This window comes from Oncorhynchus clarkii, chromosome 15 (assembly GCF_045791955.1).
Source record: "Oncorhynchus clarkii lewisi isolate Uvic-CL-2024 chromosome 15, UVic_Ocla_1.0, whole genome shotgun sequence".
In the NCBI taxonomy this organism is placed as follows: domain Eukaryota; kingdom Metazoa; phylum Chordata; class Actinopteri; order Salmoniformes; family Salmonidae; genus Oncorhynchus; species Oncorhynchus clarkii.
The window spans coordinates 4053966-4068587 of record NC_092161.1 but is presented as its reverse complement, the minus strand read 5'-3'; the positions used below and the strand labels follow the sequence as shown (position 1 = coordinate 4068587).

The 14622-nt window shown below is 43.2% G+C and overlaps 1 protein-coding gene across 1 annotated transcript in view; it reads right to left on the bottom strand.

Moving 5' to 3' along the window:
- Window positions 1-4399: 4399 nt before the first annotated feature.
- Window positions 4400-14622, bottom strand: part of LOC139366654 (procollagen-lysine,2-oxoglutarate 5-dioxygenase 2-like) — a 117143-nt gene continuing 106920 nt past the window's right edge. The window contains exons 15-20 of the mRNA XM_071104331.1: window positions 12390-12503; window positions 11437-11502; window positions 10645-10749; window positions 7158-7304; window positions 5325-5450; window positions 4400-4748 (exon numbers count right to left, since the gene is read on the bottom strand). Of these exons, the coding sequence (XP_070960432.1) occupies window positions 4593-4748; window positions 5325-5450; window positions 7158-7304; window positions 10645-10749; window positions 11437-11502; window positions 12390-12503 (714 nt within the window). The 3' untranslated portion in view covers window positions 4400-4592. The remainder of the gene's footprint in view (window positions 4749-5324; window positions 5451-7157; window positions 7305-10644; window positions 10750-11436; window positions 11503-12389; window positions 12504-14622) is intronic.

The window sequence follows — 14622 nt, the reverse complement described above, 5'->3', positions numbered from 1 at the left end:
ACTCCCAGGTAAAACATTGTACTGAATCTCAAAACAGGAACTGACTTCTAGGTAAAACATTGTACTGAATCTCAAAACAGGAACTGACTTCTAGGTAAAACATTGTACTGAATGTCAAAACAGGAACTAACTCCCAGGTAAAACATTGTACTGAATCTCAAAACAGGAACTGACTTCTAGGTAAAACATTGTACTGAATCTCAAAACAGGAACTGACTTCTAGGTAAGACATTGTTCTGAATGTCAAAACAGGAACTGACTTCCAGGTAAAACATTGTATCTCAACACAAAAGTCCACTCATCTCATGTCACTGTACTTTAGCAGTAACAGTAGAGAACGCAATGAAAATATACAGTTATATGCAGATGCGCAGTTCGGCCTTTTGATAAATTGTTTCAGTGAGAAGCTGTGAGGTTATTGGGCAAGCCAGTTTCCTGGGCTGCCTAGGGGGGGGGGAATCAATGCTCCTCTTCAGAGAGCTGGACACCGTGAAGAAAGCTGCTCCCTTCACTGCCCTACAAAGGACTCTTTCACCAGGTGGGAACCCTGCGCCTAACGCCTGACCAAAAGCTCCCCCTCCTTCCCCCTTTCTCCCACACCCCCCCTCTCCCCCTCCAGCCAATCTGCTGCTTCACAAGGCCTTCTCAAACGTCCAGGCGGGTCAGGACGCATGTGGCAGGGAAAGCTATGTGTAGACAGGACTCTTAACTAGCATTACTAAGTGCAATGACTGGAAGTCCATGAGTATCTAAACGATGAAAACAGTCGTCATTTAATAAAAACACTGAATTACTTTACTGGTACATTAACACACATCAATGTTAAATAAATTAGACAAAGTGCTGAAAAACAGCTATGCTACATTTAAGAGGTTTAAATATGTGGTAGGTTAAAGTGGGGATTGATGTGTCACTGTGCGTACACTGCTCTGAGGTCAGTAAGAGGCCAGGCTAAATCATGACAAGGATAATCTCATCTGTAATGCACCCAGGTGAGTTAAATATACACACAGATGCCCTGCGCAGCACCCCCCCCCCCCCCCCCCCTATGGTGTGATGTTTTCTCTCTCTCTAACACCTTGCTGCCGCCAGACCCACCAACACACCGACTCACGAACCCCCCCCCCCCTATGGTGTGATGTTTCCTCTCTCTCTAACACCTTGCTGTCGCTAGACCCACCAACACACCGACTCACGAACCCCCCCCCCCCCCCCTCATGGTGTGATGTTTTCTCTCCCTCTAACACCTTGCTGCCGCCAGACCCACCAACACACCAACTCACGAACCCCCCCCCCCATGGTGTGATGTTCTCTCTCTCTCTAACACCTTGCTGCCGCCAGACCCACCAACACACCGACTCACGAACCTTAAAAGCCTCGGTTTCATGCATGTTAACATTAGAAGCCTCCTCCCTAAGTGTGTTTTATTCACTGCTTTAGTAGCTGATGTCCTAGCCATGTCTGAATCCTGGCATAGGGAGGCCATCAAAAATTGCTGAAATTTCCATCCCTAACTACAACATTTTCCGACAGGATAGAACTGCCAAAGGGGGTTGCAATCTACTGCAGAGAGTTTTGTCCTACTATCCAGGTCTGTGCCCAAACAATTCAAGCTTCTGCTTTTAAAAATCCACCTTTCCAGAACGTCTCTCACCGTCACCTTTACGTCTCTCACCGTTGCCGCTTGTCATAGACCCCCCCTCAGCCCCCAGCTGTGCCCTGGACACTATATGTGAATTGATTGCCCCCCCATATATCTTCAGAGTTCGTTCTGTTAGGTGACTTAAACTGGGATATGCTTAACACCCCGGCCGTCCTACAATCTAAGATAGATGCCCTCAATCTCACACAAATGATCAAGGAACCTACCAGGTACAACTGTAAATCTGTAACCACGGGCACCCTCATAGATATCCTCCTGACCAACTTGCCCTCTAAATACACCTCTGCTGTCTTCAACCATCTTCAATCTCAGCGATCACTGCCTCATTGCCTGCGTCCGTAATGGGTCCGCGGTCAAACGGTCACCCCTCATTACTTTCAACTGCTCCCTAAAACACTTCAGCGAGCAGGCCTTTCTAATCGACCTGGCCCGGGTATCCTGGAAGTATATTGACCTCATTCCGTCAGTAGAGGATGCCTGGTTACACTTTAAAAATGCTTTCCTCACCATCTTAAATAAGCATGCCCCGTTCAAAAAAGGTAGAACTAAGAACAGATATATCCCTTGGTTCACTCCAGACTTGACTGCCCTTGACCAGCACAAAAACATTATGTGGCGCACTACATTAGCATCGAATAGCCCCCACGATATGCACCTTTTCAGGGAAGTCAGGAACCAACACACACAGTCAGTTAGGAAAGCTAAGGCTAGCTTTTCAAACAGACATTTGGTATTTTTCTACGACCGGCTATGCTTTCCACCTGGCTAACCCCGGCCAACCGCTCTGCATCCCCCCCCCCCCCCGCTTCTCCTTCACCTCCCTAATCTTACTACATTTGCACACACTACACATATATTTTTCTCTTGCGTTATTGACTGTACGTTTGTTTGTAACTCTGTGTTGTTGTTTTTGTCGACCTGCTTTGCTCTATCTTAGCCAGGTCGCAGTTGTATATGAGAACTTCTTCTCAACTGGCCTACCTGGTTAAATAAATGTGAAATATATTTATTATATATATATATATATATATATATATATATATATATATAAAACCTTGGGTCATGCATTCTTGACTGTGATTGATTCCGCAGTGGTTTGTGTGTGTTGGTGAGGGGTGATGAGAGGGTTAACTGACCTTTAGTCATGGCAGCAATAGCTAACAGATCAGGTAGGTGTCACATTCTGACCTTAGTTCCTTTGATTTGTCTTTATTTTAGTATGGTCAGGGCGTGAGTTGGGTGGGTTGTCTATGTTCTGTTTTCTATGTTGTGTTTGCGTTTGGCCTTGTCGTTAGTTGTCTCTGATTGAGAATCATACTTAGGTAGCCTTTTCCCACTTGTGTTTGTTTTCCGTGTCAGTGTTTCAGTTTAGTTTTTTCACGTTGGCGTTTATTGTTTTGTTCCGTGTTCATTATTGTTATTAAAAACCAAGATGAACACTTACCACGCTGCGTATTGGTCCGATCCTTGCTACTCCTCCTCAGAAGACGAAAGCCGTTAAAGTAGGTAGGTTATAGACAGGCTCCTTGTGGCTGTATGTAATTATGTGTGTATTTCTGTGTGTATTTCCCTGTGTAATTCAGTGTGTATTTGTGTCTTAATTCTTTCCAAAGTTGGTTTTATTGAAACAATGCAGAGAAAAGGAGAATTCAATGGTTTTGACGGATGGCTTCAAGATAATAGAAGTTAATCTTACAATAGAGGGGGAAAATGTCAGGCTTTGTTCTTCACTCGTCCTACTCTACGGTTGAGTCTGTCAATGGGGATCATTTCTCAAAAGACAATGTGATGGAAGTTTAAAAAACAAACCACTATTCATGTTTGTTTTTTCCAACTTTATTATGGTTCCATCCATTTCACAATAAGTTAAGCACTTGAACTGGCTGAGGTTCAAAGTTCATTCACAAACAACTTTCAGAGAAAGTAAACATCTCCTGTGATGTTGTCCTACGATGTAAAAAAAAAAAAAAACATTTCAAGTAAAACATTTTTGACAACATCCAACTTCATTCAACCAGAATTCATATTAAATTCTGCTGTAATTAATGTTTTTATCTGGTGTGCAAAAAAAATAAAAAAAAATATATATATATATATATTCTTTGGGCATGTCGGTCGTATTAACATCAGGTAACAATCTGTAACCCAATGTTCTGAAAATGGGTGGACACCAGGACAATGGTTTTAAAACTACACTTTAAAGTACAGGTTAACCATACAAACTAATTGTCAGGGTTATGGGTGGGATTACTGACATATTCACAGGATTATGGGTGGGATTACTGACAAATTCATCAGGATTATGGGTGGAATTACTGACAAATTCATCAGGATTATGGGTGGGATTACTGACTAATTGTTCAGGATTATGGGTGGGATTACTGACTAATTGTTCAGGATTATGGGTGGGATTACTGACTAATTGTTCAGGATTATGGGTGGGATTACTGACACATTGATTAGGATTGTGGGTAGGATTACTCATTAATTGGTTAGGAGTATTGGTGGGACAACTGACTAATTGATTAGAATTATTCAACTCTGAGTGATGTGAAGTATGAAGGCTGTACTATATTTGACCTGAAATGCAGATGGTGAATTACAGTCATCAACAGGTTAAGGCACTCTGTTCTCTGTTTGACAGAGAGTTTCAAATGAAGGTGATTGACTGACTCTGATTTTACCTACAATTCCTTTGCATCCTTGTGTTCTTTTCAACAACAACAAGGAATGTGATTTTTATTTTTTTTTTGGGGGGGGGGGGGGTGTACAGTAAATTGCATCCGTAAAATGTCATGATGATAACATCAATAAGGCACTGCATTATTAAGACAAAAAAAATCCCAGATCAAATTAACAACAAAAACAACAACGAAAACAAACAAAAAAACAACTAAACCTGATAAAATGCTAGTGTAGAGGGTAAGGTTCAAGGGTCGATGAAGGAGACAGCGATGTAGCGTGTTCCGTTGGTGGTGGGCAGGCCTTCGTGGAGGTGCGTCAGACGGCCTGGGTGCATGAAGCTCCAGCCTTTCCTAGGGGAATCTACGGAGCAGTTATACCTGTGGAACCGACAGCCGCCACCCTGGAGAGAGAACGGGAGAGGGAGAGAGAGAACGGGAGAGGGAGAAAGAGAACGGGAGAGGGAGAGAGAGAGAACGGGAGAGGGAGAGAGAGAGAACGGGAGAGAGAGAGAGAGGGAGAGAGAGGGAGAGAGAGAGAACGGGAGAGGGAGAGAGAGAGAGAACGGGAGAGGGAGAGAGAGAACGGGAGAGGGAGAGAGAGAGAACGGGAGAGAGAGAGAGAACGGGAGAGGGAGAGAGAGAGAGAACGGGAGAGGGAGAGAGAATGGGAGAGGGAGAGAGAACGGGAGAGGGAGAGAGAGAGAGAACGGGAGAGGGAGAGAGAGAGAGAACGGGAGAGGGAGAGAAAACAGTGAATATCTGTGTGTAACTGTATATTTTCATTGTGTGCTCTACTGTGGACATGAGACAAATTGACTTTTGTTTTGAGATTCAGTACAATGTCTTACTTGGTAGTCAGTTCCTGTTTTGACATTCAGTACAATGTTTTACCTAGAAGTCAGTTCCTGTTTTGACATTCAGAACAATGTTTTACCTAGAAGTCAGTTCCTGTTTTGAGATTCAGTACAATGTTTTACCTGGAAGTCAGTTCCTTTGCTGTTGAGAGCAACGTTGATGGTGAATGTGGAGGAGTCATGATGGGGTCTCAGGTAAGCCTGTCTGCCAGGGGTGTACTTCACTACGAAGTTCATCACTGCATAGCCCTGTGGAGAACAGCCCAAATCACACATTTACAGAAATATCTTTCAACATCTCTTAGATCATCCTCATGTGAAGTTAAGGCCAAAATGACATCATGTCATTCACCATCTCTTAGACAGTATCTGCTGATCAACCTACAATCAATTAAACATTGTACAACAGATCTGGATGGGATTAAAAAGTTTAGTCTGAAATGTTGGTTAGTAGGCTATTTGTGATGCACAATTATCATCATGCACTGCTATAATAGATTATGTTATGCAAAATATGAAATATAATAAACAAGGTAACATAATAGATAAGGCAATATAATAGATTATGTAATATAATAGATGATGTAATATAATAGATGTAATATAATAGATGATGTAATATAATAGATGATGTAATATAATAGATGTAATATAATAGATGTAATATAATAGATGATGTAATATAATAGATGTAATATAATAGATGATGTAATATAATAGATGATGTAATATAATAGATGATGTAATATAATAGATGATGTAATATAATAGATGTAATATAATAGATGATGTAATATAATAGATGTAATATAATAGATGATGTAATATAATAGTTGATGTAATATAATAGATGATGTAATATAATAGATGATGTAATATAATAGATGTAATATAATAGATGATGTAATATAATAGTTGATGTAATATAATAGATGATGTAATATAATAGATGATGTAATATAATAGATGATGTAATATAATAGATGTAATATAATAGATGATGTAATATAATAGATGTAATATAATAGATGATGTAATATAATAGTTGATGTAATATAATAGATGATGTAATATAATAGATGATGTAATATAATAGATGTAATATAATAGATGATGTAATATAATAGATGATGTAATATAATAGATGATGTAATATAGATGATGTAATATAATAGATGATGTAATATAATAGATGATGTAATATAATAGATGATGTAATATAGATTATGTAATATAGATGATGTAATATAAAAGATTATGTAATATAGATGATGTAATATAATAGATGATGTAATATAGATTATGTAATATAGATGATGTAATATAATAGATGATGTAATATAGATTATGTAATATAGATGATGTAATATAATAGATGATGTAATATAGATTATGTAATATAGATGATGTAATATAAAAGATTATGTAATATAGATGATGTAATATAGATTATGTAATATAAAAGATTATGTAATATAGATGATGTAATATAATAGATGATGTAATATAGATGATGTAATATAATAGATGATGTAATATAGATGATGTAATATAATAGATGATGTAATATAATAGATGATGTAATATAGATTATGTAATATAGATGATGTAATATAATAGATGATGTAATATAATAGATGATGTAATATAGATGATGTAATATAATAGTTGATGTAATATAGATGATGTAATATAATAGATGATGTAATATAATAGATGATGTAATATAATAGATGATGTAATATAATAGATGATGTAATATAATAGATGATGTAATATAATAGATGATGTAATATAATAGATGATGTAATATAATAGATGATGTAATATAATAGATGATGTAATATAATAGATGCTGTAATGTAATATAATTGTTGATGTAATTTAATAGATGATGTAATACAATGCTTGATGAAATATAATAGATGATCTAACAGTAGTTATATCATTGCATACCTTGGTGTAGTATCCGGAGAAGACTTTGAGAGTGACGGGGGATATGAACTCTCTGATGAAGTGTAGCCACTCCTTATCATAACCGATCTGCTTCATGTGGATGTCATCAGTCGGCACTGTCTCATAGCCGCCAGTGATCCTCTTGTCCTGATTGGAAGAGAGACCAGGAAGAGAGACCAGGAAGAGAGACCAGGAAACAAGAGAACAGTGATGGAACATATTAGCCATAACCTCGTCCTCCTCTGTTTCTGTGTGATTGTGTGTGACTGCTGTCTCCAGGGTGATGGTTAGGGATGATGAGGGATGATGGGGGCGGCAGGGTAGCCTAGTGGTTAGACTGTTGGACTAGACTAGTGTTGACAAGGTACAAATCTGTCGTTCTGCCCCTGAACAGGCAGTTAACCCACTGTTAAGGCCATCCAGGCCATCATTGAAAATAAGAATTTGTTCTTAACTGACTTGCCTGGTTAAATAAAGGTAAAAAAAAATGAGGGATGATGAGGGATGAGGGATGAGTGGTGGGTGGGTTTGAAGATGAATGACTTGACTCAGCAGACACCAACCTGATGACCCACAGGCTAAGAAATCACCAGAGATCTCAATGCTTAATGGTTGTGTTATTGTGTGCTGCGCGCTGTGTGAATACTTCCACCACACTACTTCGATACGCACCAGTAGGGAGGTGAGTATAGGCTCATTATGGCCGAGATTATGGACTGGTTATCCTTTAACATCATGCTGTGTGTGACTGCTGTCTTTCCGTCAGCCCTATGCAGTGGTGTAGTGGAGCTTTAACATCATGCTGTGTGTGACTGCTGTCTTTCCGTCAGCCCTATGCAGTGGTGTAGTGGAGCTTTAACATCATGCTGTGTGTGACTGCTGTCTCTCCATCGGCCCTATGCAGTGGTGATTTAACATCGTGCTGTGTGTGACTGCTGTCTTTCCATCGGCCCTATGCAGTGGTGTAGTGGTGATTTAACATCATGCTGTGTGTGACTGCTGTCTCTCCATCGGCCCGATGCAGTGGTGTAGTGGAGCTTTAACATCATGCTGTGTGTGACTGCTGTCTTTCCATCAGCCCTATGCAGTGGTGTAGTGGAGCCTGGAGAAGTGGAAGTAAACTCTAATTTAGCAGTGGAAGTTCCCAAACAGCCATCCCAGCGAAGGAAAGGCACCCTGTGTGAAAAATCCTGTTTTCCAATAGATATTTTAGATTTCCAAACTCAAAATCACACTATTTTTAATAGAAATGATGGTCTAAATTCACAACAAACATCAATCTGATTGGGTGGGCCTGTCAGGGCCTGGCTCCCCATTGGGTGGGCCTGTGTCCACCCAGACCCATCCCATGTACAGTCTTCGCCCCTGATGAAAACAGCGCATGATGACAATTGTGCATCACAAATTGCCTACTAACCAACACTTCGGACTAAACTTGATCAATGCCTGGTTTCCATACCCATTGTTGCCTTAGTTAGCATTTACTGGTAGACATACGTTGAAAAGTCTTTCCTACCCTACCGGCAACCGATGTCATTCTTCTGTGAGCTGCTCCATGCCAGAACCAGCTGAGAGCTGTACACTCTTACTGACTGAAGATGATATTCAGCTGAAACTAGGCTGTGTGTGTGTGCTGCACGCATGTGAATATATTTCACTGTCTTGGCCATTGTGTAGGCTACTTTGCCCATGATTTCTCTATTGTACAACAGGACTGATACATTGTAAAGCTCCGCTGCACTCCTTTGAGAGCACCAGTAGGGATTAAGAAGTCAGTATAGGCAAAGCCCACTGAAACTAAAGTGGGTATACGGTTTATACCTGCGTGTACCCTCCACTACTGGCCCTTAGTGTTTACCCTCCACTACTGGCCCTTAGTGTTTACCCTCCACTACTGGCACTTAGTGTTTACCCTCCACTACACTACTGGCCTTTAGTGTTTACCCTCCACTACACTACTGGCCCTTAGTGTTTACCCTCCACTACACTACTGGCCCTTAGTGTTTACCCTCCACTACACTACTGGCCCTTAGTGTTTACCCTCCACTACACTACTGGCCCTCAGTGTTTACCCTCCACTACACTACTGGCCCTTAGTGTTTACCCTCCACCACTGGCCCTTAGTGTTTACCCTCCACTACACCACTGGCCCTTAGTGTTTACCCTCCACTACACTACTGGCCCTTAGTGTTTACCCTCCACCACTGGCCCTTAGTGTTTACCCTCCTCTACACTACTGGCCCTTAGTGTTTACCCTCCACTACACCACTGGTCCTTAGTGTTTACCCTCCTCTACACTACTGACCCTTAGTGTTTACCCTCCACTACACCACTGGCCCTTAGTGTTTACCCTTCACCAGTGGCCCTTAGTGTTTACCCTCCACCACTGGCCCTTAGTGTTTACCCTCCACTACACCACTGGCCCTTAGTGTTTACCCTCCACTACACTACTGGCCCTTAGTGTTTACCCTCCACTACACTACTGGCCCTTAGTGTTTACCCTCCACCACTGGTCCTTAGTGTTTACCCTCCTCTACACTACTGGCCCTTAGTGTTTACCCTCCTCTACACTACTGACCCTTAGTGTTTACCCTCCACTACACCACTGGCCCTTAGTGTTTACCCTCCATTACACTACTGGCCCTAAGTGTTTACCCTCCACCACTGGTCCTTAGTGTTTACCCTCCTCTACACTACTGGCCCTTAGTGTTTACCCTCCTCTACACTACTGACCCTTAGTGTTTACCCTCCACTACACCACTGGCCCTTAGTGTTTACCCTCCTCTACACTACTGGCCCTTAGTGTTTACCCTCCTCTACACTACTGACCCTTAGTGTTTACCCTCCTCTACACCACTGGTCCTTAGTGTTTACCCTCCTCTACACTACTGGCCCTTAGTGTTTACCCTCCACTACACTACTGGACCTTAGTGTTTACCCTCCTCTACACTACTGGCCCTTAGTGTTTACCCTCCTCTACACCACTGGTCCTTAGTGTTTACCCTCCTCTACACTACTGGACCTTAGTGTTTACCCTCCTCTACACTACTGGCCCTTAGTGTTTACCCTCCACCACTGGCCCTTGGTGTTTACCCTCCACTACACCACTTGCCCTTAGTGTTTACCCTCCACTACACTACTGACCCTTAGTGTTTACCCTCCACTACACCACTGGCCCTATAGGTTCACCACTGAAGGCCTATAGGTTCACCACTGAAGGCCTATAGGTTCACCACTGAAGGTCTATAGGTTCACCACTGAAGGCCTATAGGTTCACCACTGAAGGCCTATAGGTTAACCACTGAATACCTATAGGTTCACCACTGAAGGCCTATAGGTTCACCACTGAAGGTCTATAGGTTCACCACGGAAGATCTATAGGTTCACCACTGAAGGCCTATAGGTTCACCACCACATAACTTTACAGTATGTACTATGTTATTAATCACTTTACAGTATGTACTATGTGCTACGTTTGACCTCTGACCTCGTGGTTGCCTCCAGACCAGGACCCGTAGTGTTCCATCTCCTCCACCAGCTCATCACAGGCCCGCTCCGTGAAGACCGGGAACCAGAACACATCTGGACATGGCTAGAGGAGACCGACACAGACAGTTAGAACTAAAGAGTTTTAGGAGAAACAGAGAGATGAGCTAGAGACACGTCCACGAATAGAGACACTTACTGAGTCACTGAGGACCTCAGTCTGGGATCCACGGCTAGAGACAGGTACTGAGTCACTAGAGACAGGTACTGAGTCACTAGAGGCAGGTACTGAGTCACTAGAGACAGGTACTGAGTCACTAGAGACAGGCACTGAGTCACTTAGGACCTCACTCTGGGATCCACGGCTAGAGACAGGTACTGAGTCACTAGAGACAGGTACTGAGTCACTAGAGACAGGTACTGAGTCACTAGAGACAGCTACTGAGTCACTAGAGACAGGTACTGAGTCACTAGAGAGGCACTGAGTCACTAGAGACAGGCACTGAGTCACTTAGGACCTCACTCTGGGATCCACGGCTAGAGACAGGTACTGAGTCACTAGAGACAGGTACTGAGTCACTAGAGACAGGTACTGAGTCACTTAGGACCTCACTCTGGGATCCACGGCTAGAGACAGGTTCTGAGTCACTAGAGACAGGTACTGAGTCACTAGAGACAGGCACTGAGTCACTAGAGACAGGTACTAAGTCACTTACGACCTCACTCTGGGATCCACGGCTAGAGACACTTACTTTTCACATGACTGTATCGCTGTAACTTAAGATATACATACCTCTTCTAGGTAGTTCTCTGTGAAGATGCGTGTGTAGTTGGGGTGGATGTATTTCTCCTTCCAGTCCTGAGAGAGAGAGAGAGAGAGAGAGTTCACTGACCTGCATACCTCTCATGGCTTATCCTCTGGCACTCAGCTCTCACCAGACACTCCCAGACACTACCCTCTCACCAGACACTCTCCTCTCAACAGACACTCTCCTCTCACCAGACACTCTCCTCTCACCAGACACTCTCCTCTCACCAGACACTCTCCTCTCACCAGACACTCCCCTCTCACCAGACACTCTCCTCTCACCAGACACTCCCAGACACTCCCCTATCACCAGACACTCTCCTCTCACCATACACTCCCAGACACTCCCCTCTCACCAGACACTCCCCTCTCACCAGACACTCCCCTCTCACCAGACACTCCCCTCTCACCAGACACTCCCCTCTCACCAGACACTCCCCTCTCACAACACACTCCCCTCTCACCAGACACTCCCCTCTCACCAGACACTCCCCTCTCACCAGACACTCTCCTCTCACCATACACTCCCAGACACTCCCCTCTCACCAGACACTCCCCTCTCACCAGACACTCCCCTCTCACCAGACACTCCCCTCTCACCAAACACTCCCCTCTCACAACACACTCCCCTCTCACCAGACACTCCCCTCTCACAACACACTCCCCTCTCACCAGACACTCCCCTCTCACCAGACACTCCCCTCTCACCAGACACTCCCCTCTCACCAGACACTCCCAGACAAAACCCAGAACTCTCAGTCAGTAAATCACAGATCCTTTTTCAGCGAATCAGAGTTCACTGCATATTTACAGTACGTCATATTTTTTATCACTACAAATGAATCAGACAAAGGGTAATCTTATCTCACGGTTACCATATCTTAAAACGTCTTTATACAAATCAAACAAAAGCGGGGAGGGAGGATATGAGGACTCACCACTGGATTCTCAAATATTTGCCACAGATCGCCGTTGTAATGTGATGTGTTAAAGTTAGCTGTGGAAATTAGCCTTCCAAACTCATGACGGTTTGTAATGTACATGAACATTCCCTGTAGCGGACAGAGAAAGTCAAATTAGCCTTCCAAAGTGGACAGAGTAGATAGTAAATAGATTGTTTTCTAAGCATATACAATAATAGAGATGATACCGTAAATAGTACCCACATAGTGATTGACATGTCTCACCAGAACATAGTGATTGACAGGTCTCACCAGAACATAGTGATTGACATGTCTCACCAGAACATAGTGATTGACATGTCTCACCAGAACATAGTGATTGACATGTCTCACCAGAACATAGTGATTGACATGTCTCACCAGAACACTATCAGACATAATGATTACGTGTTTAGGAAACCAAACAATGACAACCACATGTCGATAAATAATACTGGATCATTTATGGAGAGGTGTGGAAGGGGAGGAGTGAGGAGGTACATGTTAGAAGGAGGGAGAGAAGACATGGAGGGGGGAAGAAGGGGAGGGGAGGGAGGGACATGGTAGGGGGAGGGAGGGACATGGTAGGGGGAGGGAGGGACATGGAAGGGGGAGGGGACATGGTAGGGGGAGGGAGGGGCATGGTAGGGGGAGGGAGGGACATGGTAGGGTAGGGAGGGAGGGACATGGTAGGGTAGGGAGGGAGGGACATGGTAGGGGGAGGGAGGGACATGGACGGGGGAGGGAGGGACATGGTCGGGGGAGGGAGGGACAGGGAGGGACATGGTAGGGGGAGGGAGGGACATGGTAGGGGGAGGGTGGCAGGTGGCTGGATTTGACATTCAGACTAGGCGTTCTGTCTTTCTCCCATTTGACAAATCACAGCTGGGTTGTTTTGGATCGTTGACCATCTGTTTTCTCTATAATGCAAATTATGTCTCCAATTTATGAATTATGATTTTCATGATGTGGTTTTTGGAGGGAGTGTGTCCTGCTGGGAGTAAAAAGGTGTAGCTAAGGTCTAAACAGCTAGCCTAGTCTGAGACGGTCAGAGCGTTGGGGAGAAAAGCTGGTGACATAGTTGTGGGGGTTAGGGGGCGAAGGGATTGGCTCTGGGGGGTTTAAATAATCATGGATGCAGGGCACTTGCAGGTGGCTCCGTTACTATAGCTCCGTGACTACAGTTACTATAGCTCCGTGACTACAGCTACGTTACTAAAGCTCCGTGACTATATATAGATCAGTTACTATAGCTCCGTGACTATAGCTCCGTGACTATAGCTCCGTGACTATAGCTCCGTGACTATAGCTCCGTTACTATAGCTCCGTTACTATAGCTCCGTTACTATAGCTCCGTTACTATAGCTCCGTGACTATAGCTCCGTGACTATATATAGATCAGTTACTATAGCTCCGTTACTATAGCTCCGTTACTATAGCTCCGTGACTATAGCTCCGTTACTATAGCTCCGTTACTATAGCTCCGTTACTATAGCTCCGTTACTATAGCTCCGTGACTATAGCTCCGTTACTATAGCTCCGTTACTATAGCTCCGTTACTATAGCTCCGTTACTATAGCTCCGTGACTATAGCTCCGTGACTATAGCTCCGTTACTATAGCTCCGTTACTATAGCTCCGTTACTATAGCTCCGTTACTATAGCTCCGTTACTATAGCTCCGTGACTATAGCTCCGTGACTATAGCTCCGTAACTATAGCTACGTTACTAAAGCTCCGTGACTATATATAGATCAGTTACTATAGCTACGTAAATGACGCTACGTGACTATATATAGATCAGTTACTATAGCTACGTAAATGACGCTACGTGACTACATATAGATCAGTTACTATAGCTCCGCTGCTATAGCTCCGCTACTATAGCTCCGTTACTAAAGCTCTGTTACTATAGCTCCGCTACTATAGCTCCGTGACTATAGCTCCTTTACTAAAGCTCTGTTACTATAGCTCCGTGACTATATATAGATCAGTTACTATAGCTCCGCTACCATAGCTCCGCTACTATAGCTCCGTTACTATAGCTCCGTTACTATAGCTCCGTGACTATATATAGATCAGTTACTATAGCTCCGTTACTAAAGCTCCGTTACTATAGCTCCGTGACTATATATAGATCAGTTACTATAGCTCCGTTACTAAAGCTCCGTTACTATAGCTCCGTGACTATATATAGATCAGTTACTATAGCTCCGTTACTAAAGCTCTGTT